This window comes from Garra rufa, chromosome 7, assembly GCF_049309525.1.
Source record: "Garra rufa chromosome 7, GarRuf1.0, whole genome shotgun sequence".
NCBI classification, from domain to species: Eukaryota; Metazoa; Chordata; class Actinopteri; order Cypriniformes; family Cyprinidae; genus Garra; species Garra rufa.
Window position 1 is genome coordinate 1,978,832 of NC_133367.1, and position 24,412 is coordinate 2,003,243.

Sequence of the window (24,412 nt, forward strand, 5' to 3'; positions counted from 1 at the left end):
ATTGCTACAAATATACCCCAGCGACTTGAGACTGGTTTTGTGGTCCAGGGTCACATTTCATCATTGTTTCAAGCTGTAAATCGCCGCTCTGACCTAGTGGCTGATCTGAATTTTATCGAACCGGTCGACATGCACTGTATGCCATTTGCATGCAAACGGTTTCTAAGACGTGCCAGAGAAAACACAGGCCTCCTAAACGCCCCGGAGCAAATCTCTGTATACAATCTTGACAAAAAACATGCAGATACACCAGCTCCATACGAACCACATGACGTCAGACCAGGATAAGCTTACATTTCCAAACCTAAAGGTCACCACCCTCCATGGGGAATTGCTAATTATGATCCAAAGAAAGCACAACCTACATCTTACATGCAAAACCCACACCTAAAGTCTTAAACCTGCAGAAAAACCTGCAAAAACTCGATCCAAGAGGTCACTGGTGTTTTCGACCACCAATTAGCCAGTAAAAATCGTCAAACAGAAGCCGGAGCTGCATCATGTCACTCGCTCCGCTCTGAAGAACATCTTGAAGACATTAACTGCTCCTCCTAAATCTGCCGATATTACGGCTCCAGACTCCATTTGGCTCTTTAAGTGCTTTCCAATCACAGTGTGTTTCTGTTGGTCCGCCGCTCGCAGTCATTACACGAGTTCTGGGATTAGCTGGCATATCCAAAAGGAATGTCACATCAGCCTCGCCTCCATGACTTACTTTTGCCTGTGTGGCGTTCGGCATGAGAAACCAACTCAAGGAGGACAAAAATACACTCTTTTTCCACTGATCTTGAGCGCCGATAATTTCTCTTGGCTGCGTGACGATTAATAAACTATTATGTCGGAAAACAAAAACAGATTTTGCAAACACTTTTAGTAGAAGTCGCTCTATTCTCATCGAGACGGCATTTGTTTCATTAAAATCCTGTAAAATTGTCATATATTTTTGCAATTAAGAATAGATGTTTTCTATGTGAATATACGTTGAAATATAATTTATTTTTGTGACACAAAGACGAATTTTCAGCATCATTACTACAGTCTTCAGTGTCACATGATCCTTCAGAAATCACTCTAATAGGGCTATGCTGATTTGCTGTTCAAGAAACATTTCTGATTATCATCAATGTTAAAAACAGTTGTCTTTTCAGGATTCTTTCAAAAGATTTCTTTCCAAAGTTCAAAGGAGCAACATTTACTTAAAATAGAAATCTTCTGCAACTATAAAACTATTAACTGCATTTTGACTTCTACATATATTTGTCAAAATGTATTTTTATGCAAAACAGTAACGTTTTTAATCAAGATATTTAAACTTAAAATTTATTTATTTGCAATAAAATAAACACTACTATGATTAATATGGCCAATTGTAATTTGTAAAACATTATTAATTATATTCTTTTTTTATTACTACTATTATTATTTTTTTAACAATACTTTGAATTATAGGAATTTGAATTTTTGTGAGGAAAAAATGTGCATAAATAATTTACAAAAATTCACTGCTATTATCATTATTATCATTATTATTAATAACAAAATTATTATTATCATCATCATCATCATCACCATTATTTTTAATAATAAAACTAATCAACATCATCATCATCATCATCATCATCATCAATAAAACTATTATCATCATTAATAATACAATTTTTCATCATCATTATTTTTATTATTATTATCATTATAATTAATAAAACTATTATTATTATTATTATTATTATTATACCATTATCATTATTTTCATTATTATCATTGTTATTAATAATAATTCAATTATTTTATGAATTAATAAATTCAATAATTATTATTATTATTATCATTATTACAATTTTTGGGGAATTCGAATTTTTGGGAGGGAAAAAAATCTGCATAAATGATGTATAAACATTTATTATTATTATTATTATTATTATTATGCCATTATCATTATTTTCATTATTATCATCGTTATTAATAATAATTAAATTATCATTATTAACAATAAGTAAATTATTATTATTATTAATACTATTATTATTATTATTATTATTATTAATACTATTATTTGTATTACTTAACCAGAATAATTTAATAATATTTTATTATTATTCAAATTTTTGGGAGGAAAAAAAATCTGCATAAATGTATAAACATTTATTATTATTATTATTATTATTATTATTATTATTATTATTATGCCATTATCATTATTTTCATTATTATCATCGTTATTAATAATAATTAAATTATTATTAACAATAAGTAAATTATTATTATTATTATTATTATTATTATTATTATTATTAATATTATTATTATTATTATTATTAATACTATTATTTGTATTACTTAACCAGAATAATTTAATAATATTTTATTATTATTCAAATTTTTGGGAGGAAAAAAAAATCTGCATAAATGTATAAACATTTATTATTATTATTATTATCATCATTATTAATAATAATCAAATTATTATTATCACGTAACCAGAATACTTCAAAAATAATATTATGGAAATATGTGCATTAATGATTTACAAAACTTATTATTTTTTTTAATTATTGTTAAGATTATTATTATTATTGTTATTAATATAGTAATATTACAAATATTATTATGGTTATTATCACTATTATATAACTATTATTTGTAATTATAATAATAATAATAACAATAATAATCATAATAATACAATTATTATTGTTGTTATTATTATTATTATTATTACTTATCCAGAATATTTTAATAATAATTTTAATTATGGGAAATCGAATTTACGTGAGAAAGAAATGTGCATAAATAATTAAAAATAACAATAATATAAATATTTTTATTATTACTTAAACTATGTTTATAATATTTTTTATTATAAGAATTTAAATTTTGGGGATTAAGAAATGTGAATAAATGACAAAAAAAAGTCACAATGCAAAAATAAAAACGAATTTTTTTTTTTTTTTTTTTTTTGATTTCGGTGAATTAGACATTCACACGTGTGATCATCGTGTACATCGACAGCCCACTCCTCATCCTTGAACCTCCTGCGGCGTATTTACATCAGTCGAAGAGGCTAATGGCGAAATGTTTACGCGTTTACTAAACAAGCGGCGTCGCGAATCAACCAAGAGTCAACAGAGCGGCGCTCCTCAAACCTCGCAGCTGCACAACTCCAATTAATGAGCTCAACGCGCCCGGCGTTTTATAAAGTCCCTGGCACTCGAACCGCTTCATGCGCTTTCCACTCCAGACAGGCCACTTCCGGCATGAGATCAATGGCCGAGTGGGTGGGTAGACGGACATCAAAACCACACATTACCAAAACCTGCTGCCAGTAGCGCGAACGGAGACACGAGACAGTATGACACATTTAGACAATAAACGCTCCAAAAATCAGGTTAACATTGTTTAGAAAGGGTTAATGCGAAATGTGTGTCAGACTCTTTTCTTCTTGCTCTATAATTACGGTTATTTATAAACTTGGCTCGGGCACGCGCATTGCAAGCGCGAAATTGCCAGCGAGCGCGTCCAAGCAGTTTCCGTCCGCTTCTACCGCGCGTGCGTCATCCCCGAATCCACACCGCAAACTCCTGATGCTTTCAAAGCGACTTTTATCTTTTTCCCCTCGCACGCCCATAATGCACTGCTGTCAGGCCGCTTTGGGGCACCTTCTAGATTAAAAGGCTGCCTTTACCGCAGCGAAACAGATGAGTGACCGGACCACGGTGGACGTTTCAGTAAATTAGGGAAGCATTCCGCTGCCATCTGCAAATCTGGCAGGTTTGAGAGAGGAAGGCGTCTCCTGTGAACCTTATGAAGGAGAAAACGGATCTAATTCGTGCCATCTGCTCGTCAATACTCGTTAGCGGATGAATATGAAGCCGCTGCTGTGGCGCTCAATGGATTTATGTTTAGCCATTACAGAAGAAAGTATCCACTAAATATTTACATATTTAGACATTTTGATTTCCGCAATATGGTGAAGTTTCACAATCCTTCCCATCTTACAACTACAGCAAGCAAAAACATTGTTCGTAACAAAACATTGCATTAGATTTAATATGTTTTAGTGTTTAAGTAATTGCATCTCCAAAGTGAATTCTCAAAAAGTGAAAATCTCAGGTTTTTGTAAAAACAGATGTAGATGATCATGTCATTTATATGCACAAAAATAACTATTTTTATTTATTTTGCAAAGACTGGTTGTTTGAAATGACTACGTTTTTGGTTGAGGACAAAAACAACAGAGGAAAAATAAATAAATACATAAACGTGTATTTTAAATGTTATTAAAGGCCGATTTTTTTTACGCAATGTTGTTAAAGGTGAAGTAAAAATAGGCTGAAAAAATATTTTGGTTGTTATTAGTCCATATAAATAAAATACTTAAAATATAGTTCTTTGTGTTAATTAGTAAAAATAAATAAATAGGCCAGTTTTTTGAAAAACTAATTATAATAGTAATAACAGAAATAAATCTAAACAAAATCATTTTTTATAAAAAAAAAAAACATTTACGCCATGAAATGCATGAATCCTACTTAAGTGTGAAAAATCTTTTTTAAAGCTACATAATAATGTTTCAGTAAAATTATGTCGAAAAAAATATTGTAAATAAAAAAATAAAAATAAACAATGGCTTGAGATTAACTTTGGATATATATATATATATATATATATTTTTTTTTCATTCAAAAAATAAATAAATAAATGAATAAAAAATACTTTTGAGATTAACTTTGGGTAACAACATCTTAAAAAAAAAATTTGACATTCAAGCAAAGAAATATTATAAATTACTACTGAAGTCTGAAAAATGTAGAAATATATTGATATGTAGAACGAAAATACTGGGAAGTACAAAAAAATAACTAAAAAATATTAAATAAACTTTTAGATATATTTCAAATACTTTTGAAGGCCAAATTTTTTTTTTACATTTTTCAGTGACAGTGAAAAAGTAAAAATAAATGAAAATGTAGTTGTTATATTAATACATATATCTTAATTAAAAATATAGTTTTTCGCTGTGTGAATTAATCAAGTACATAAATTAATAGGAAAAAACATTTAAAAAAAATCGAAAACTATTTTTTTTATTCTAAAAAAAATCTTTTTGTTTTCATATTTAAAGCTACATCATAACATTTCAGTAAAAATATATGTAGAAAAAATACTGGATGCACATGAATGCATAATAAAAAATAAATAGATTAATTTTTAATGAATCTTTAATAAAAAAACAGATCTAAAAAAATGCAGAAACAAAATACTGGAAATAAATGCAATTTAAAAAAAAAAAGAAATAAGCAATTCCTTGAGATTCATTCTGGATAAATCTAAAAAAATAGTAATTATTATTTGACATATGAGTCATAATATTTTTGACATATTTAAGCCATGAAATATTATGAAATAGTATTGCAGTCTGAAATTTATAAAAAAATAAAAAATAAACAAAGCCTTGGGATTACTTTTGGACAGTTTGCTTGAACTGATCATTCCTCTGGTTGAGAACCAAAACCAACACAAGCCAAATCAGAACAAGAACACTACTATTGAGAAGTATCTCAACGATCATAAAAGGCTGTAAAACACTGTGATATTTGTAAAGCTATATTGCCCAGCCCTACTTCCAGGTCCCTCATTCAGAGGTTCCCTTTCAATACGTCAGTGCACATATGGTGCAACAAAAAAAGCTTTGTGGGCCTCCCTCTCAACTTCACAATAACGCTTCAAAACAGAGTCTGAACGAGTGAGAAAGAGTAAATAGGGCAGGGACACCCAACCGTCTAACACTCCTGGCAACCTGAATTTCCTATGACTACGTCTGCATTCATCAGCAACCATCAACTTCCTGTTCACGTCTCCTAGTCACTGAGAGTTTCTCAATACGAACCCATCCCCTCTATTATAGTGTTCACCGGCAGATTACATAAAGTACAAGACATTAAGGCCAACTTGAAAGCCATTTCTCTTCCATAATGAGATATGTGTCACTAAACAAGAAAAATACATCTCAAAATGACCAAGTATCGGTCAGTATATCAGAAATCATCAAGGAGATGAATATAAGTCTCTTTGGAGTGATTTGTGCTGGTGAATTGTCCGCAATAAGACCAGAAACTTGGATTGAAAAGGCCCATTTTGATTCCAAAGGTTGAACATCTACAGTTCTTCAGATCTTCTCATGCTATGTTCACAAACAAAAATAACTTCCAAAAACCTTCAACGCAAACACATGACACGTCAAAATTACTTCTCTCGCTTCCTGTCAAGTTTCTGTTCTTGATGATGATGGGGTTTTTCCACCGTAGGAGGACAGAAGTCAGTCAGAGTTGGAAAAAAACGGCCAATCCTATAAAGTCCAGGCAAAGATGACCACCATCCCATTGGTTTTTCCAAAGACCATAATGAGTTTTAGGGCTTTGCGTTGTGTTTTTACTTTATGCGTGAATACTTAAAACGTTATGTGATCATAAACAACATTACTAACGTATCCCGTTGTATTATGACATATGACAACACAATGAAACACAATGCAACAAGTAGGAGGTTCAACCGGAGATCGCGACGGCGTTTTATATCCATTCAATTCATTTACGGAGCACAGATTGTGTACAGATCATAAATCATACCCTGATATGAAAGTAACAAGATCATATGTTGAATGAACAACCAGAACGAGGCGGGAAATTAAAGATGAAAGCGTACATTGTTAGCCGGATACACTGTATGAATCTAACAAAAGCTCAATCCGGGAAGTTCGTTACCTATTTTGAGAGTTTTCGCCGCGAATGGATCTTTTCTCTTTTGTTAACGACACTTTGAGTTAGCGTTCAGCTAAACCGCTATTTTTCCATGATTATATTAAAGGATTTTGTATCAGAAATGTTGTTTGGGGGGTTGAAACAAAAGCCTTTTGACTTCCAGCCACCCGGAAAGTTTTATTCACCGTCGCGCCGCTAAAAAAGACTCGACTAAATTAAATAATAAACACAGCCGTTGGTTACTTACCGCGGTGTGTGTTTGTTCTCCCGAATAAAGCGTCTCATGTTTAATAAGTTAATAAATGTGCCAGCTGGTCGATTGTCTCCGTGTGTTTGTGCATACGTGTTATGCGGCTCCTCCTCTTCATCCAACAGATCGCCTCTTCGTCAAACTCATCCAGACAGCTTTATTTCCACCCCTGAGGCCGCTTTAAAAACATAACACACCGATATGAGTCCGGAGAGGACACACGGACACGGAGCTGTGAGCTTTGTGCTGGAGATCTCTGTACAACCCCACGGTGAGGCAAAACTTCTCTAGTGTGAATAAATGCTGAACAGCGACGCCTTGTGGAAGAAAGGGAAATGCAGGTATACATCCATGTTGTTGTTCCTTAAAGGAATAGGCCATCCGAAAATATAAAAAAAATATGCTGAGAATGTTCTCATTTACTTCATCAGATTTGGAGAAATGAAGCTACTTGCTCACCAATGAATCCTCTGCCGTGTATTGGTGTCAAACAATTTATCGCGATTTATCGTGTACAAATAAAAAGTTTGTGTTTACATAAAATATGTGGGTGCATTGTTTATATAAGACCCTGGACCACAAAACCAGTCGTTATGTTGTGTTTGTAGCAATTGCCAAAACTACATTGGATGCAAAATTATAGATTTTTTAAACGTAACTTTTGATTAGTAATATGCATTGCTAAAAACTTAATTTGAACAACTTTAAAGCACGATTTTCTCAATATTTTTTTATATTTTTGTACTTTTAGATTACAGATTTTCAAATACTTGTATCTCAGCCAAATATTGTCATATCATAACTAACCATACATCAATGGAAAGCTTATTTATGATGTATAAATAAATGTATTAAAAAAAAAGACACTTATGGCTGGTTTTGTCATCCATATGGTTTTGTGGTATATATGTACATATAAATATTTTGTTTATAACATTAAAACATTTTTCTTAAAAATATACATACATCTGTGTGTATTATATATACATAATAAATATACATAGTACACACAAATGTATTATGTAAACAAACTTTTATTTTGCATGCGATTAATCATTTTACAGCCCTACTGCAGTGAATGGGTGCCGTCACAATGCTTTATTGCTAAAACGTTTGCAAAGTTTAATGTAAATAACGCAAAATAAGCATACATAACACATAACATGCCGAAACACTACTAAAGTGATATCCACAATTAAAATAAAACAGTAAAATGAAATTAAATGGATAATGAAATAGTAAATTCTGATAATTTACAGACCCTCAGGCCAACCAAGATGTACATCAATTTGTTTCCTCGTCAGATTTGGAGAAACGTAGCATTACATCGCTTGATCAGTAATGGATGTGAATGGGTGCCGTCAGAAAGACGTCTAAACAGCTGAAGAAAACCTCTCAAAAAGCCCACAAGTAATTCACATCACTCCAGTCCATCAATGAACGTCTTGAGAAAAGTTTGTAAAGTTGGTGTTTGTAATAAACAAATACATCATTAAGGTGTTTTTCCCCCATGAAAACATGAGTCATTCTATCCATAGAATAGGTTTTTCCATTGAAGCGAAAACAGTCCAAACCAGCTTGTTGGTGGATTTTGATGTTAGAAAACAACACAAGATAGACTTTTCCAATGGAGGAACCGTTATTATGGATTATGGATATTTTGGCTAGAAGTTGAAAACACCTAATAAAGGATTTGTTTCTTTTGGCTTCACAAGATGTTAATTGATGGACTGGAGTGGCATGGATTACTTGTCAATTATTGTGATGTTATTATCAGCAGTTTGGACTCTCATTCTGACGGCACCCATTAAATACAGTGGATCCATTGGTAAGTAAGTGATTTAATGCTACATTTCTCCAAATCTATTCCCATGAAGAAACAACTCATCAGCATCTTGGATGGCCTGAGGCTGAGTACATTTTCAGCAAATGTACTTTTTTTTGTGAACTATTCCTTTAATAATGTTAGTGCACGATATAGCTTCCTCCAGTGAAAAAGTCATCTGATCTGAATCAGGAGAGAAATCTGCACAGAGCAAGCACCGCTTACAAGCCAAAACAGCTCTAAAACAAATACGTGGGTGGATTTTGATATGAGAGGACAACAAGAGATGTACCTTTTCACTGAAAGAAGCGTTATTATGGATTATGGACTATTTTGGCCATAAGAAAATATTTAGGTTAAGTTAAAAACGTCTTAATGATGGATTTGTTTCTTACAAACATGCAGCTTTTGGCTTCACAAGATGTTAATTGATGGACTTGAGTGGTGTGGGTTACTTGTTGGTTACTGTGATGTTTTTATCAGCTGTTTGGACTCTCATTCTGATGGCACCCATTCAATCCATTTGTGAGCAAGTGACGTAATGCTACATTGCTCCAAATCTGAAGAAGAAACAAACTCATCTACATCTTGGATGGCCTGAGGGTCAGTATATTATCAGCATTGTTTTTCCTTTTTTACCATTTCATTGACATCTTATTTTAATCGTAAATATCACTGTAGTAGTATTTCAACATGTATGCTTATTTTGCGCTTTTCATTAAAATAAAGCACAATCCTCATTTCTGAGTTAACATGAGGTTTTGTATATACAGGCTTTATTTTTGTAAGAGTTGTCGGTTTGGTAAAGGTGTGCAGAGAGCAAACCCTTGTGGTTGAATGTGAGTAGTACAGCATATCTGAAAAAACCTCAAAGGTCATTGCATTAAACTACAGCTAGATGTCAGTACGAAATAAGATATCGTTAACAACGCCAATGAAAGTCTATCAGACCCTACAAACGGCTTCAGGATAGCGCAACTTAACCTACATGTTTAAGGGGCGTGAAGAATGACCTACAAAACAAGTGCTTATTCACATCACATGTATTCACTCTTTATTAGTGTATTTACCCCCCAATATTTGAATGAAATCGTAAAGTCGTAAAATATCCCCCCAAAAAATAACTGAGGGGAAGATGCAACGCAAACCCACATATTTGAGTTTTTGTAAGATTCCAGCTCTGCTTATTCAATCGACCAATTTCATGAGGTAAATCTGTGGATGATTTCAAACACTGATAAAGGAACGTTATTTGTTTACAAATTCAAACGTTTTCGGTTACAACGGTTTTCAGGTAAATTCCCTCAAGTAGCCTACATCCACATATTTACGTACTTGCTTCAGAGAGTTACGACAATTCCAAAGACTTCGTTCATTTGGATTAAACAACCTATAAAGCGTTTGTTTGCTATTGAGGTCTTTAAGGCTAAAGCTTTCCCGAAAATGTAAACAACCCATTTATCACGCAGGTTCAGTTTATGCTTACGCGATCAAGTTTAACAGTGACACACTTTTTCTATTTTTGTGGCTTTCTCTGATAACACTTTTTTTTATTTCGTTGCGCACGACTGTCGACAGGGCGTTGGTAACTGTGAAGGGAGTTGTTTCTTACCTCAGGATGTGGTAGTTTCAGAAGGGCCCCCCTCCTTTATCTTAGCCCTACATTTACAACGTCGTATAACACAAAATAGAAATTAAGGCATTTCCACTTTTTAAAGTTGAAACGTTATTTTAAACCGTTGAGAGCGATCAACTGATGCATAGACAAAAAGTGACCAAATCAGGGCGTTTTCAATCGATCGGCCACAAATAAATGCAAGAAAAACTTAAAATAAGAGTCTAATGGATTGTTGCACATCTGAATTCATGTTTGCCAAGCATTTCTTTGACAGTGTGTGGAAAGTAAACGAAATCTTGCAGGACAGACTTGCAGGAGTTTTTGTACTATAGTTGTAGGAGCCAAATGTCCTCAATTATAGTGAAATAATGTGACAGCCCATTAGTGGCTTATAAGTAAAAAAAAGAGTTCAATGTTTTTCTTTAAATCCAATCTTCTGTGAAGGCGTAGGTGTTGGTGTTAGGTGATAGAAAGTCTGTAAAATGTCTACACTAATATAGTGAAACGAGTGTGTGTGTGTGTGTGTGTGTGTGTGTGTGTGTGTGTGTGTGTGTGTGTGTGTGTGTGTGTGTGTGTGTGTGTGTGTGTGTGTGTGTGTGTTTCCACCCAGCTGGATGAGGTGAACTGAAAACAGTAAGGGAGGAGGCCACTTTACTAGGTCATCAGATCTTCCTGTTTTCTGACTGGCTTCTGAGAAATATCAGTTATAGCAACTTCACAGTTGTTGTAAGAATATAGCATCGTTTGTATTTAAAGCACATTGCCAAACACTTTACTACTGCAACACGTGCTGACTAGAAACTGGCTCGATGACTTCCTGCAGTAGTAGTAGTAGTAAATCATTACTGTCCATTTGCCGCAGTGCAAAATATATTTGTTGCACATTTAAAATTGTGCATTTTAATGATTTGATTTTAATCATTTTATGATTTTTATGTTTTTTCAAGTGTTGTGTTTTTGATTTATTTCAGTATTTCTATTTGAGTTTGATCATTTTTTGTTATATTTCACTGGATGTTTTTGCAAGGTGTTCACAGCGACAGATCTTCCCCAATATATGTGCTATATTCGTTGCCAAATCTTAATGCATGCAACACAGCATGCTTTTTCTCATGGCAATCCATGATTTGCACACTTTCTGGGAAGATGTCACAATTGTGCATTTTAGAAAGTGTAGAAACTGAGAATTTTAGCTTTCTCCATTGGGTGTGTCGATTGTCTGCAATTGTCGGCTTCCTTCCTTGTTACTACGGGGTATATAATCGTTCAGAGAGCTTGCGCTCGAGCTTTCTGCATCAGAGCATGGCTCAATACCAGTTGCACCAGCATCACTAAAAAGAGGTGAGTTACGATGCACCAGCAAAATGTCATTGTTTTCTTTTTATTTCAAAAATAAATAAATAATAATATATATGCATTGGATTTATTCTGAAATATTTAGTAGTGATTTGAACCACTAGAGATGTTTTGCATTTATATTTTGTTGCTTGAATGAAAAAAAAAAGGTGTTTATATGAATTCAAATTTTTGCATTTAAATGTAACATTTTATATATATATATTTATTCAGTTCTAAATTGATTTATTTGTTGCAGTTATACTTTGCACAGTCACATGTCGGCTCTTTAAACACGCCACACTCTAATACCCACAAGTGCAGTAGTGAAACTAAGGATATTTAAATCTACTTTACACATGCCGAGATTAAACTAGGTCAAACTAATGATGCGTTTACTTATAAAAGAATAATTTCAAAACTTACAAAAATAAATATAATATATAAAAAAAAAACAATTACATTTTTGGCATTATTCTGTATTTTGTGGGCGGTGGTGTAATCTAGTGGTTAAAGATCTGGTAACCCGAAACAGGCACCGCAAATACCAACTTTTGAAATGACACCGATGTGCACTTAAGCAAGACACTTGTGCCACTGGGAGAGTCCCTGTAATGTAAGGTCAGTTTTAAAGCAAGATGGGGTTTTACAACCACATGTTAGGAGGGTAGCTTGGTAAAAATGAACATTTGACTGCCATCACCTTTGGGATGAAGCCTTTACTAATCATCATCATGACCCTCATTTTACCATACACTCTTAAAAACAGGTTACTTATTTTGATTCTTCAATGGCATTGATGGTTCCATGAAGAACCTTCAACATTCATTGAATCTTTTAATTGTACAACAAGTTTTTTAAAGTGGAAAAATCATTAGATCCAGATCAGGACTTCAAATCACATATTGCAAATCATTTGATTCAGAACGGGACTTCAAATCGCGCATCTCAAATCATTAGATTTAAAACTTGGAACTTCGGAGCGGGTTTATGAATTGTGATTCAGATTGGAGCTTTGATTGAATTGAATGATTTGCGATCTGCGCTCCGAAGTCCCAGTCTGGAATGATGGTTCGTGAATCATTATTTCGATCGGGATTTATGGACAGCAGTTCGTGAATCATATGATTCAGATCAGGAATTCGGAATGTGTACCTCAAATATTTTTTTCCGATTTGTTTTAAATTAAAGAGTAGAAAACATCAAACTATTAAAGCAGCATGAAACTAGGTGAAGATCATGACGCGTTTACTTCTAGTGGTTAAAAATCTGGCAACCGATATCATTTGAATCATTTGATTTAGATCGGAACTTTGTAGTGGGTTCACAAATCATTTCGCAAATTAAATGATTCACAAAGCGCAGATTGTGAATTATCTGATTTTTAATTGGAACTTCGCAGCATTATTTGATTCATATCGGGAATTCAGAGTGCATACTGTGAATCATCTGATTTAGACCGGATGAAAGGCAGCATGAAACTAGGTGAAGATCATGACACGTTTACTTCTAAAAATAACTAAAATTTAGTTTAACTTATTCTAAATTTTGTGGGTTGGTGGTGTAATCTAGTGGTTAAAAATCTGGCAACCGATATCTTTTGAATCATTTGATTTAGATCGGAAATTTGTAGTGGGTTCACAAATCATTTCGCAAATTAAATGATTCACAAAGTGCAGATTGCGAATCATCTGATTTAAATTGGAACTTCGCAGCAGGTTCATGAATCTTTTGATTCAGATCAAAACTTCAGACAGAGGATCGCAAAATCATTTGATTTAGATTGGGACTTTAGAGCGGGTTTGTGAATCATTTGATTTAGACCAGATTTCCGTGTATACTGAATCATTTGATTCATATCGGAATTTCAGAGTGCATATTGTGAATCATTTGATTTAGACCAGATTTTCGCGTATACTGAATCATTTGATTCATATCGGGAATTCTGAGTGCATATTGTGAATCATCTGATTTAGACCGGAACTTTGCGTATTACCGGATTTTTGCATATACAGAAACATTTGATTCATATCGGGAATTCAGAGCGCATATTGTGAATCATTTGATTTAGACTGGAACTTTGGAGCAGGTTTGCGAATCATTCTACAAATTGATTCACAAAGCATAGATTTCATTCAGAAATTCGGAGTGCGGATCGCACATCATTTGATTGAAATTGGAACTTCGGAGTAGGTTTGTGAAACTTTTGATCCAGATCGGAACGTCAGAGAGGGTTCGCAAATCATTTCACAAATTAAATCATCCACAAAGCTCAAAAAGCAAATAATTTAATTTAGATTTAGACCCTCGAAGCGGGTTTGTGAACCATTTTATTTAAAGCAGAACTTCGCATATCCGAATCATTTGATTGATATTGAGAATTTGGAGTGCATATTGTGAATCAATTGATTTAGATCGGAACTTCTAAGAGGGTTTGTGAATCATTCGATTCCAATTCGATTCGAAATATTCACAATCCATGCTCCGAAGTCCTGATCTGAAATGATGGTTCATGAATCAATATTCAGATCGGGACTAATGGAGTGTGAAGTACAAATTCTATAATTAAGATTGGAAATTTAGACCGGGTATCTCAAACCTTTTTTCTGATGGCAACTGAAACAGGCAACGCAAATATAAACTCTTGAGTAGATCTGCAAAACGATTAGTTGCGATAATCGATTTACAAAATGTATGTTTGCATACTATACTATGTGTGTACTCTGTATATATATATATATATATATATATATATATAAACACACACACACATACACGTTTATACTAAGGACAAATCTGTCTGATTTTATATGTAAAATATTTATAATATCATATTTATATATTATAATACATATACACAGTACACACGCATATAGTATTAAACAAACAGTTTTATTTTGAATCAATTAATCGCGATTAATCGTTTTGCAGCTCTACTCTCAAGATGACACCATTGCGCACTTAAGCAAGACACTTGTGCCACTGGGACAGTCCCTGTAATGTGAGGTCAATTTGAAAGCAAGATGGGGTTTTACAACCACATGTTAGGAGGGTAGCTTGGTAAAAATGTACATTTGACTGCCATTACCTTTGGGAAGATCACTTTACCAATCATGATTACCCTCATAGCATACACTTTTATAAACAGATTATTTTGGTTCTTTAATGGCATTGATGGCTCCACGAAGAACCTTCAACATTCATTGAATCTTGTGGAAAAAGGCTCTTTAGAATTTTAAAATGCCCTTCCCACTGTTCCCTGAAAGGTTCTTTGGGGAACCCAAAATGGTTCAATTATATTCCTTTTGAAACTGTATTTTTAAGAGTGAGTGGAATTTTTAAATTTCAGATTTAGTGCATGAACCCAATAAAACAAATCAACTGTTTTCCACCAGGTTGTTCCGAGAGGCACGGATATTCCTCAGAAGCCGGAGTCTGATTGCCTGGAGTCCGATTGCACCGAAGCCCGAATAGACCCCAGCGAGATTCAACTCCACGTCCACGCTTCTTCACACCATGGAGGTCCTACGTTCCTTCAGCTCTGCCTCTTCCTGTCCTGACATCTACAACTGGACCAGCAGCAGCAACGTCATCCTGGAGCATTACAACTTCACCGGACGCCTCCAACACCGCAAGCCCTCGAAGAAAGGAATGAGTGCCGCCAGCGTCCTGTTCCTGGGCTTCAGCGTCTTTATCATCCTGGAGAACCTCCTAGTCCTCCTGGCTGTGCTGTTTGGCGTCCGTCTGCGCCACCGCTGGATATTCATATGCATAGCCAACATCGCGCTGAGCGACTTGCTGACAGGAACCGCCTACGTGGTCAACATCTGCATGTCCGGCGACCACACTTTCAGACTAAGCCCGGTTCTGTGGTTATTCCGCGAAGGACTTCTGTTTGTAGCCTTGGCGGCGTCCATTTTCAGCCTGCTCTTGATTGCGGTAGAGCGCTACGCCACTATGATGAAGCCTGTCCACCAGAAAACCGCCACAAAGACTTACCGGATCTACATGATGATGGTGCTCTGCTGGGCAACGGCGCTCGTGATCGGTTTCCTTCCCCTGATGGGCTGGAACTGCGTTTGTGACCTGAGAAGTTGCTCTACGCTGCTGCCGCTCTACTCCAAGAGCTACATCTTGTTTGCCCTGATCATCTTCTTCATAATCCTGCTCACGATCGGCGCTCTCTATTTCGCCATCTACTGCCACGTCCGCAGCAGTGCCGAGACCATATCCATACGCAGCCGCAAGCGTTCGCTACGCCTCCTAAAGGCCGTCATCTCCATCGTTGGGGTCTTCATGGTCTGCTGGGGTCCGTTGTTCATCCTCCTGCTGGTGGACTACTTCTGCTACTCTCGTAATTGCAGCACGCTCTTCAATCCCGAATGGGTCATCGCCATGGCCGTGCTCAACTCAGCCATGAACCCGCTCATTTACTCATTCGGCAGCCTGGAGCTGCGCAAGGCCATTGGGAAGCTCCTGTGCTGCTGCTGTCTGATGGCGGGACTCTGCGACCCCAAGTCCTTCATGTCCAAGGAGACGTCCAGCACCTCCGGGAGTCATCATAGCAGCCTGCGCAACAGCTTCAGCAAGGTGCGAAACCTGAGCACCAGCCCGCAGCCTGAACCAAAGAACGGCAAGAAAACACGCCTTAGCTCCACCACTTCTTGTTTATCTGCATCGAGCGGTTAAGCCGTGGTGGGCAGGTGCGTTTCTTCTCTGCCACAGAAACTGCACCTCCTCAAGCACGGCATCGTTGTGGCTTCAGGGGAGTTTCATTCTTTGATGGACAAAGCAGAAAGGACTGTAAAAGTGAGCAGCTGCGCAACAAAAACATAAAAAAAAAAAAAAAAAAAAAAAAAACATGCAACTTGAATGCAATTGTGTACAATGTTTGAACCGAATGCAAAGGGAAGAAATCAGAACTGTAAAATACTCAAACGCAAACTGCCTTCTATTGTTGTTTTCTACGAGAATGTACAATATAGATGTTATAATTTAAAAAATGATAAAGTATATTTTCTTATTTTACGAAAAGGGAATTTTTTATATTCTGTACATGCACTTTTGAAATGGTTTTAAGGTTTTCAGGGAAATATGTTAAATGTATGCACTGTCGAAATCTTATAAAGGAAATAAAGCTTTGAAAGATGTTGATAATGTGAGGTTTCTTGAAGACTCCAGGTCAGTAGCATTTAGTGAACACAAGAGGGAGGCAATATACAGAACATGCTTCAGCACATCAAACACATCAAATTCTGATGAATAATGCATATGGTATTACACAATAATGCTCTCTTGCCAAAGATTTTGAAAGCTACACATTCAAAAATCCACATTTAGTGTTCAAGAATCCACCAAAAACACTGAAAGTGTGCATGGGAAACCACAGCTCTGGATGATCCAGACAGCTATTGGAATAATGCATTTTGAATGGAAAAAAAATAATACGGCCACTCTAGAGATGATTTTCAAGGATGTACAGTTGAGGTCAAAAGTTAGCATCTAGCAGAGTCTGCAAAATGTTAATTATTTTACCAAAATAAGAGGGATCACACAAAATGCATGTTAATTTTATTTAGCACTAACCTGAATAAGACATTTCACATAAAAGATCAGATCTTTGAAGATCAGGGTAATTTTTTTTACTTATTTTGTCTTCTAGGAAACTTCTGGAAGGGTGGTAGTAAATTAAAAAATAAAAACATGATATTTAGGCAAAATAAGATAAACGTACGCATTATTCCTTTTCAAAAGTTTTCAGCTTTTAATGCATTGTGTTTCCTTCTGGAGCGTCAGTGAGCATTCATTGGGGTCATTTTTATAAATTCAACTATAATCTTCTTTTATTGGACTATATGAAAACGTTTTTATGTGAAATATCTAATTCAGGTCAGTACAAAATAAAAAATGACATGCATTTTGTATGATTCCTCCTATTTTGGTCAAATAATTAACATTTTGCAGATTCTGCAAAGTGTATGTAAACTTTTGACCCCAACTGTACATATGCACATACCGGTACAACTGCCTAATTTGCATATTAGCTGTAGTATTATTTACTTAGATACATGTAAAAATATACACAAACACTGACTGATCTGATGCAAGCGATGAAATATCTCCTTTAGGCAAAATCATGGATTAATGCCGCAAAGGCCTGTTCACACCTAGGACAGTAACTGTAACAACATGTTTAATAAGCATTCTCGTTTTATAATAGGGAAGTAAACACAATTTACATTGACTTTCATCCAAAGTGTCTTGCACGGCATTCAAGGTACACATTTTATCAGTTGCTTTGGATAAAAACATCTGCCAAATGTAAAACTATATCCAGCGACTATTAAATTGCCCCTAGCAGTAATTTTGAACAAACAAATAAATGTAACCACCCGTTGCAATTTTGGCCACATCTACCATTAATATTACCTGAGAAGTATATGCTAGAAATACGCTAGACAAATACGCTTTCAAGAAATACATGGGCGGAGTAAGAACATATTATAGCCAAAGTGTTTAAAACACGTGCACAGTTTAACGATAAAGTTACCCTCTTTAACTTTACGTTGTTATGCTGATTTGTGTTTAACTGCTTCTTCCATTATACATAGAATAATGCACAGTGTTTCCATCTAATGTGTGTTGCAGCTCGTCAAATTAAAATTAGTTTCACTAGTTAGCAGTAAAGCGGTTAACTCACCTCAATATGTTTGTAGATTTATGTTGGATGTTATCTTTGGAATAGAAATGTGCATATATTGTTGTAAACATAACACTTTGGTCGATAATTTTAGTTATTCTCATAAAACTAGCGAGCTAAGCTAGTAGTGCCGACAGTGCTGTACAAACATGGCTGAAGACGCGAAAAGCGAGGATCAGACAAACCAAATCAATTGACTGAGTCATTTACGATGGAACCACATCGATTGATTCAAGCTCGAGACGTCGATCATTCAGTAAACATTTCACTAGCAAAAAAAAAAACTGATTAAAAGAGATTAGTTTTGGAATTTTGACACGCTTGTAATGTTGGGTGAAACGGAGATTTGCGTTGCAAAATGATTCGCTGTTTCGGAGTGATTCGCTGGCAATCGGAGTGATTCGGAGATCTCTAATCGAATCGCGAATCATTTGATTCAGATAGGGAATTCAGAGCATGTCTTGTGAATCATTAGATTAAGAAACTTGAAGGGGGTTTGTCTTTTGATTTAAATCGGTAGGGAATTTAGACTTCTGATATATAGGATCTTTGGAGCAGGTGAATCATTTTATTTAAATCAGAACTTTGCGAATCAAGAATCATTCGATTTAGATCGGAACTTTGGAGTGGGTTTGTGAATCATTTGATTTAAATCGGAACTTTGCGTATCCCGAATGATTTAATTCAGATGGGGAATCCAATGCACATATCACAAATCATTTGATTTACATCGGATCTTCGGAGAGGGTTTGTGAATCTTTTGATTCAGATCAGAACCTCAGAGTGGGTTTGCAAATCATTTGATTTAAATCAGAACTTCAAGTATCCTGAATCATTTGATTCATATTATTTGATTTAAATTAGAAATTCAGAGCAAGTTTGTGAATCTTTTGATTCAGATTGGAACTTCAGAACGCGGATCGCAATTCATTTGATTTAGATTGTGGATTCTGAGTGTGTATCTCAATTTATTTTTTTTTTTTTTTATTAAAGAGTAGAAAACATCCAACCATTAGGGCAGCAGTTATAAAAACAAAACTTTAAGTAACCATGTTTTTTGTGTGTCTTTTTTTTTTATTGGTAAGAGAAATTTAAAAAAATAATAAATACACCTTAAGAGAACAAATATACAGAGTTACATATTTGACTGCTTTGTTGATTAACAGAGCTTTGGATAGTTTCCATACACTTGGCTAGATCAACTTTGAATAAAGAAACGAGACATTCGATTTATTTATCAAGTGCCTACTTAATTGTCCTTAGCAAAACTTTTGATTTAACAAATCTGCAGTCTGTTGTCTGCTGTTATGTCCCCACCAATTACAAAAACAAACCTAAGACTCTTGCTGGTTTTTATTTGTGTGTTACCTGATTAAGGTAAGGATTAGAACACTTCCATATATTTTATCCCATCTGGTTAACAGCAAAAAATTGACAGCCAATTAGAATCCACACAACTTTAAAGAGCATATAAAATAAAAAAATTTGTCCGTTGGTGCAGACGTTAATATACTTATCATTCATGGTGTGAACTTGCCTTAGGAGAGAGAGCCATCATAAACCACAAACATGTTCCCGAGATGATTACAGTTTAATTTACAACTGTGTGACATCATGACGGAAACACGGATTTATGTTCTTCTCTTTGTAGAGGGAACAGAGGGTTAACTGCGGTTGCGTGCAGACAGAACGTCCCGCCCTGCGCGATTACTGCGCGTCGCCTCCAGGTGTTCTTCAGACAGATAATGATGAAGTTCTCAGAGGGTCCTCGGAAAAACGTAGTTCGGCGGTTTCTGCACATTTGTAGCTGGTTAGTCTGATAGCAATTCAAACCAATTCGGACTCCATGCAAATGAGTTCAAAATTGACATCTCAGAGCAGAAATAAAGACAAACACAACGTTCTCATTGTCTGTTGTCTCATTTAATTAAGAGAAACATGTTGTTGTGGCATTCTTGGAAAAAAGACATCCTCATAAATCAGATACAAAGAGCAGATTAGATAAAAGTGTTCCCTGCTTATTATGGTGATTTGCATATCATTTCACTGTGTGATACAGTCCCTTTAGGACAACAGTCTGCTGAATAAGAAATTAAGCATGTGTTTATCGTTATTCAGTTGCTACATGATTTAACTTGAGAAATGCTTGAGAGATCGTTGAGGATAAAATGAACCCAAAACTGATTGGAGGGGAGGAAAACAAGCTGCATGCTGATTGGAGGAGAGTGAGGCATGCTGTTTAGTTGATTGGAGGAGAGGCAAAAACGCTGCATTTTAATTGGATGACAGTTTATCTGTGGCAAAGGAACCTCACAGGCATTCATGTGGTGTCAACATGTCTTTAAATTTATTTTAATAAATGTTACAAACTCTTGCTTTCAGCACAGATGTGACATCCTTTTCGGCATGCATAAGGATCTACGGACGGCCGGCACCGTGGCTTTCTTCACACGGCTTTGCTGCTTTATTGCACAGCTGGTCTTGTTCAAGTTAAACCAATTATAAAGCGCACAGCTCTGGTCCAGGACCGCAAACACACTGGCTACATGGTGGCGGAGGGAACAACACAATATCAAACAACTTAAGGAGGCCACGTCACGAAATCTGGTCAGTCTCCGAGCGCATGATAAAAGGACCTCGACATCGCTGCGAAACTAAAATAAGAGGCTTTCCGCTTTCATCCCCGCAGCTCCTTCCCGCTGATGCATTTATGACCTGTAATTGTTTCTGAGCAGCACAAATCTCTCCAAGTAGCTGTCAATGCTGCAGACCGAGGAGAGCGGTTCAAGTAAGGCCGCGAGGCCTGCAGTAAGTCCCTCAGAAACTAGATGCTATATAACGGATCAATGATCAAGACGCTATCAAATTACACAGCACTTTTTGAGCAGAATTTTATTTGACTAAGTAGTTTTTGACTTAAACCCTAGCAACTACATAGCAACAATCTAAAAAGCAAGCAACCAAACAGTAATATGCTAAAAAAAAATTACGTTATTATTGTTTAAAGAACACCCTAGCAACTAACATTCTACAAACCTCTCAGAATTCCCAAGCAACTGCATAATACCATGTAAAAACACTCATGACACCCTAGCAACTGCATAGCAACATGGTAAAAACACTGAGAACACCCTAGCCACTACATAGCCACATGTTGTAAACCACGCAGAACACCCTAGTAACTGCATAGCAACATTCTACAAACCACTCAGAATTTCCTAGCAATCTCATAGCAACGTCCTAAAAGCTAAATACCCTAGCAACTGCATAGCAACAATCTAAAAAGCTTGCAACCACACAGCAACATGCTAAAAACAATTCAGAACACCCTAGTAACCTCATAGCAATGTTTCAAATGTATCGACTGCATAGCAACATTTAAAAACCGCATAGCAATAACTGCTGTAAACCATGCAGAACACCCTAGCAACTGCATAGCAACCATCTAAAAAACATGCAACCAAACAGCAACATGCAAAAACTATTCTGAACACCCTAGCAACCTCATAGCAACATGCTAAAAGCTATTCAGAACACCCTAGCAACTTCATAGCAATGTGCTGTAAACCGTGTAGAACACTATTGCAGCTGCATAGCAACAGTCAAAAAAGCATGCAGCCACACTGCAACATGCAATTCAAAACACCATAGGAACCTCAAAGTAACATGCTAAAATCTATTCAGAACATCCTAGCAATGACACAGTGATGTTCCAAATGTCTTAACCACATAGTAACATGTAAAAACTATTCAGAACACCCTAGCAACTGCATAGCAACATGTATAACACTCAAAACACCCTAGCAACTGCACAGCAACAATCTGAAAACCATGCAACCACACAGCAACATGCTAAAAACTATTCAGAACACCCTAGCAACTGCATAGCAACATGTATAACATTCAAAACACCCTAGCAACTGCATAGCAACATGTATAACATTCAAAACACCCTAGCAACTGCATAGCAACATGTATAACATTCAAAACACCCTAGCAACTGCACAGCAACATTCTGCAAACCACACAGCATATCCTAGCAACCTTATCCTAAAAACTATATAAACATCCTAGTAACTGCGCAACAATGTGCTGTAAACCATGCAAAACACCCTAGAAACTGCATAGCATCATTCTATAAACCTCTCAGAATTCTTAAGCAACTGCATAGCAGCATGCTGAAAACAATCAAAACATCCTAGCAACTGCGTAGCAACATTCTATAAACCATTCAGAATTCCCAAGAAATGGTAACATGTTAATACACTCAAAACACCCTGGAAATGACATTGCAAAGTGGTAAAAAGTTCAGCGCACCCTAGCAACCATGCAGAACACCCCAGTAACTGCAAAGCAACACTAACATTCAGAACATCAAGCAACTGCACAGCAACATGGTGAAAATATTTAGAACACCATAGCAACTACATAGCAACATGGTAGCAGAGTACTCAACACTATTCAAAACACCCTAGCAACCACATAGCAATATACAGTACTCAGAGCACCCTAGCAACCGCATAGCAACATGCTATAATCCATGCAGAACACCCTGGCAACAACATAGCAATGTTCCAAATGTCTCAACCACATAGCAACACGTAAAAACACCCTAGCAACTGTATAGCAATGTGGAAAAACATTTAGAATGCCCTAGCAACTACATAGCAGCATTCTCAACTCTATTCAAAACAGCCTAGCAACCGCATAGCAACATGTTAAAAGCTATTTAGAACTTTCTAAGAACTGCATAGCAACATACAGTACTCAAAACTACTCAGAACACCCTAGCAACTGCATAGCAACATGGTAAAAAAAAACATAGAATGCACAAGCAACTGTGTAGCAGCATGCTCAAGACTTTTCAAAACACCCTAGCAACTGCATAGCAACATGCTAAAAGCTTTTCAGAACACCCTAACAACTGCATAGCAATGTACTCAATACTATTTCATACACCCTCGCAACTGCATAGCAACGTCGTGAAAATATTCAGAGCAACATAGCAACTATTTAGCAATGTGGTGAAAACATTCAGCACACCCTAGCAACTGCATAGCAACGTGTGTTTTTTTAGAATACCCTAGCAACTGCGTAGCAGCATGCTCCACACTCTTCAAAACACCTATTTGTGTACATACTGTATTAGACAAAGAAAACTATGAAAATTATATTTTATATGTATTATAGAACTCATATCCAATCAATGAACCTGAAATGTGTCCAGCTGTAATCTTTCCTCTAATGGCTCTGTTAAGATGCAAAAAAGGAAAAGCCAAAGTTAGCCTGCAGAAAGTTAGCAGTATGAGATTTATGATCTACCTGAAGTCTTCCATTTTTTATATGCGTAAATGAATATGACAGCGCCACCTAAAATAAGTCTCCCGCCGTAATTCATTTGAACTATCTTTAACACACACAGAGACACTGCAGGCGTTTCTCAAGCACGCTGCACATGAGGTAAAACCAGTTCAGATCTCGATATTGTGCGTTCACAAGGCCGTGCTTGAGATGAAAACAGAATGCAGCGCTAAAAATATGGATATGGCTTTTTCATAAGTATGAGAAACATTCATTATGCTCACTGCCGTGCCTTCAAATGGTTAACCATTCATATTTCATCAAGGTCAGTTGGCTTGAAAACATGTTTTATATTCAGTGATGACATGTTTATGTAACCGAGAAAAAGAGATGCACAATTCATGCTGATTGGATAAAAGTTGAACACACTGCGTGCCGATTGGAGGATACTGAAGCACGCTGCATTCTGATTGGAGGAGAGTGCAGCAGTGGCGCTAGGGCTTCACTTCTGTTCCTGCTGAACTGAGCCAGCATTTAATCAAACTGTTACCAGTTCAGCAGGCACAAGAGGGCACAGCCCTCGATCATTTCGTCAACACCACACCATCGCAATTATACAAATGAT

General features: G+C 35.9%; 2 protein-coding genes across 2 annotated transcripts in view; one reads left to right on the forward strand and one right to left on the reverse strand.

The window, feature by feature from the left end:
* LOC141338923 (myosin IXB) overlaps positions 1-7,216 on the reverse strand; it is a 40,537-nt gene extending 33,321 nt beyond the window's left edge. Inside the window, exon 1 of the mRNA XM_073844537.1 lies at positions 7,006-7,216. The gene's annotated coding sequence lies outside the window, so the exon portion shown is untranslated. The remainder of the gene's footprint in view (positions 1-7,005) is intronic.
* A 7,969-nt stretch (positions 7,217-15,185) lies between these two features.
* s1pr4 (sphingosine-1-phosphate receptor 4) lies at positions 15,186-16,883 on the forward strand. Its single transcript, XM_073844837.1, has one exon. It carries the CDS (start codon positions 15,303-15,305, stop codon positions 16,473-16,475), a length of 1,173 nt encoding a protein of 390 aa, XP_073700938.1. The 5' UTR covers positions 15,186-15,302; the 3' UTR covers positions 16,476-16,883.
* Positions 16,884-24,412: the final 7,529 nt, after the last annotated feature.

What these genes read in the sequence shown, in the direction of transcription:
- s1pr4 (XM_073844837.1), top strand. Translation starts at nt 15,303, where the DNA reads ATGGAGGTCCTACGTTCCTTCAGCTCTGCCTCTTCCTGTCCTGACATC.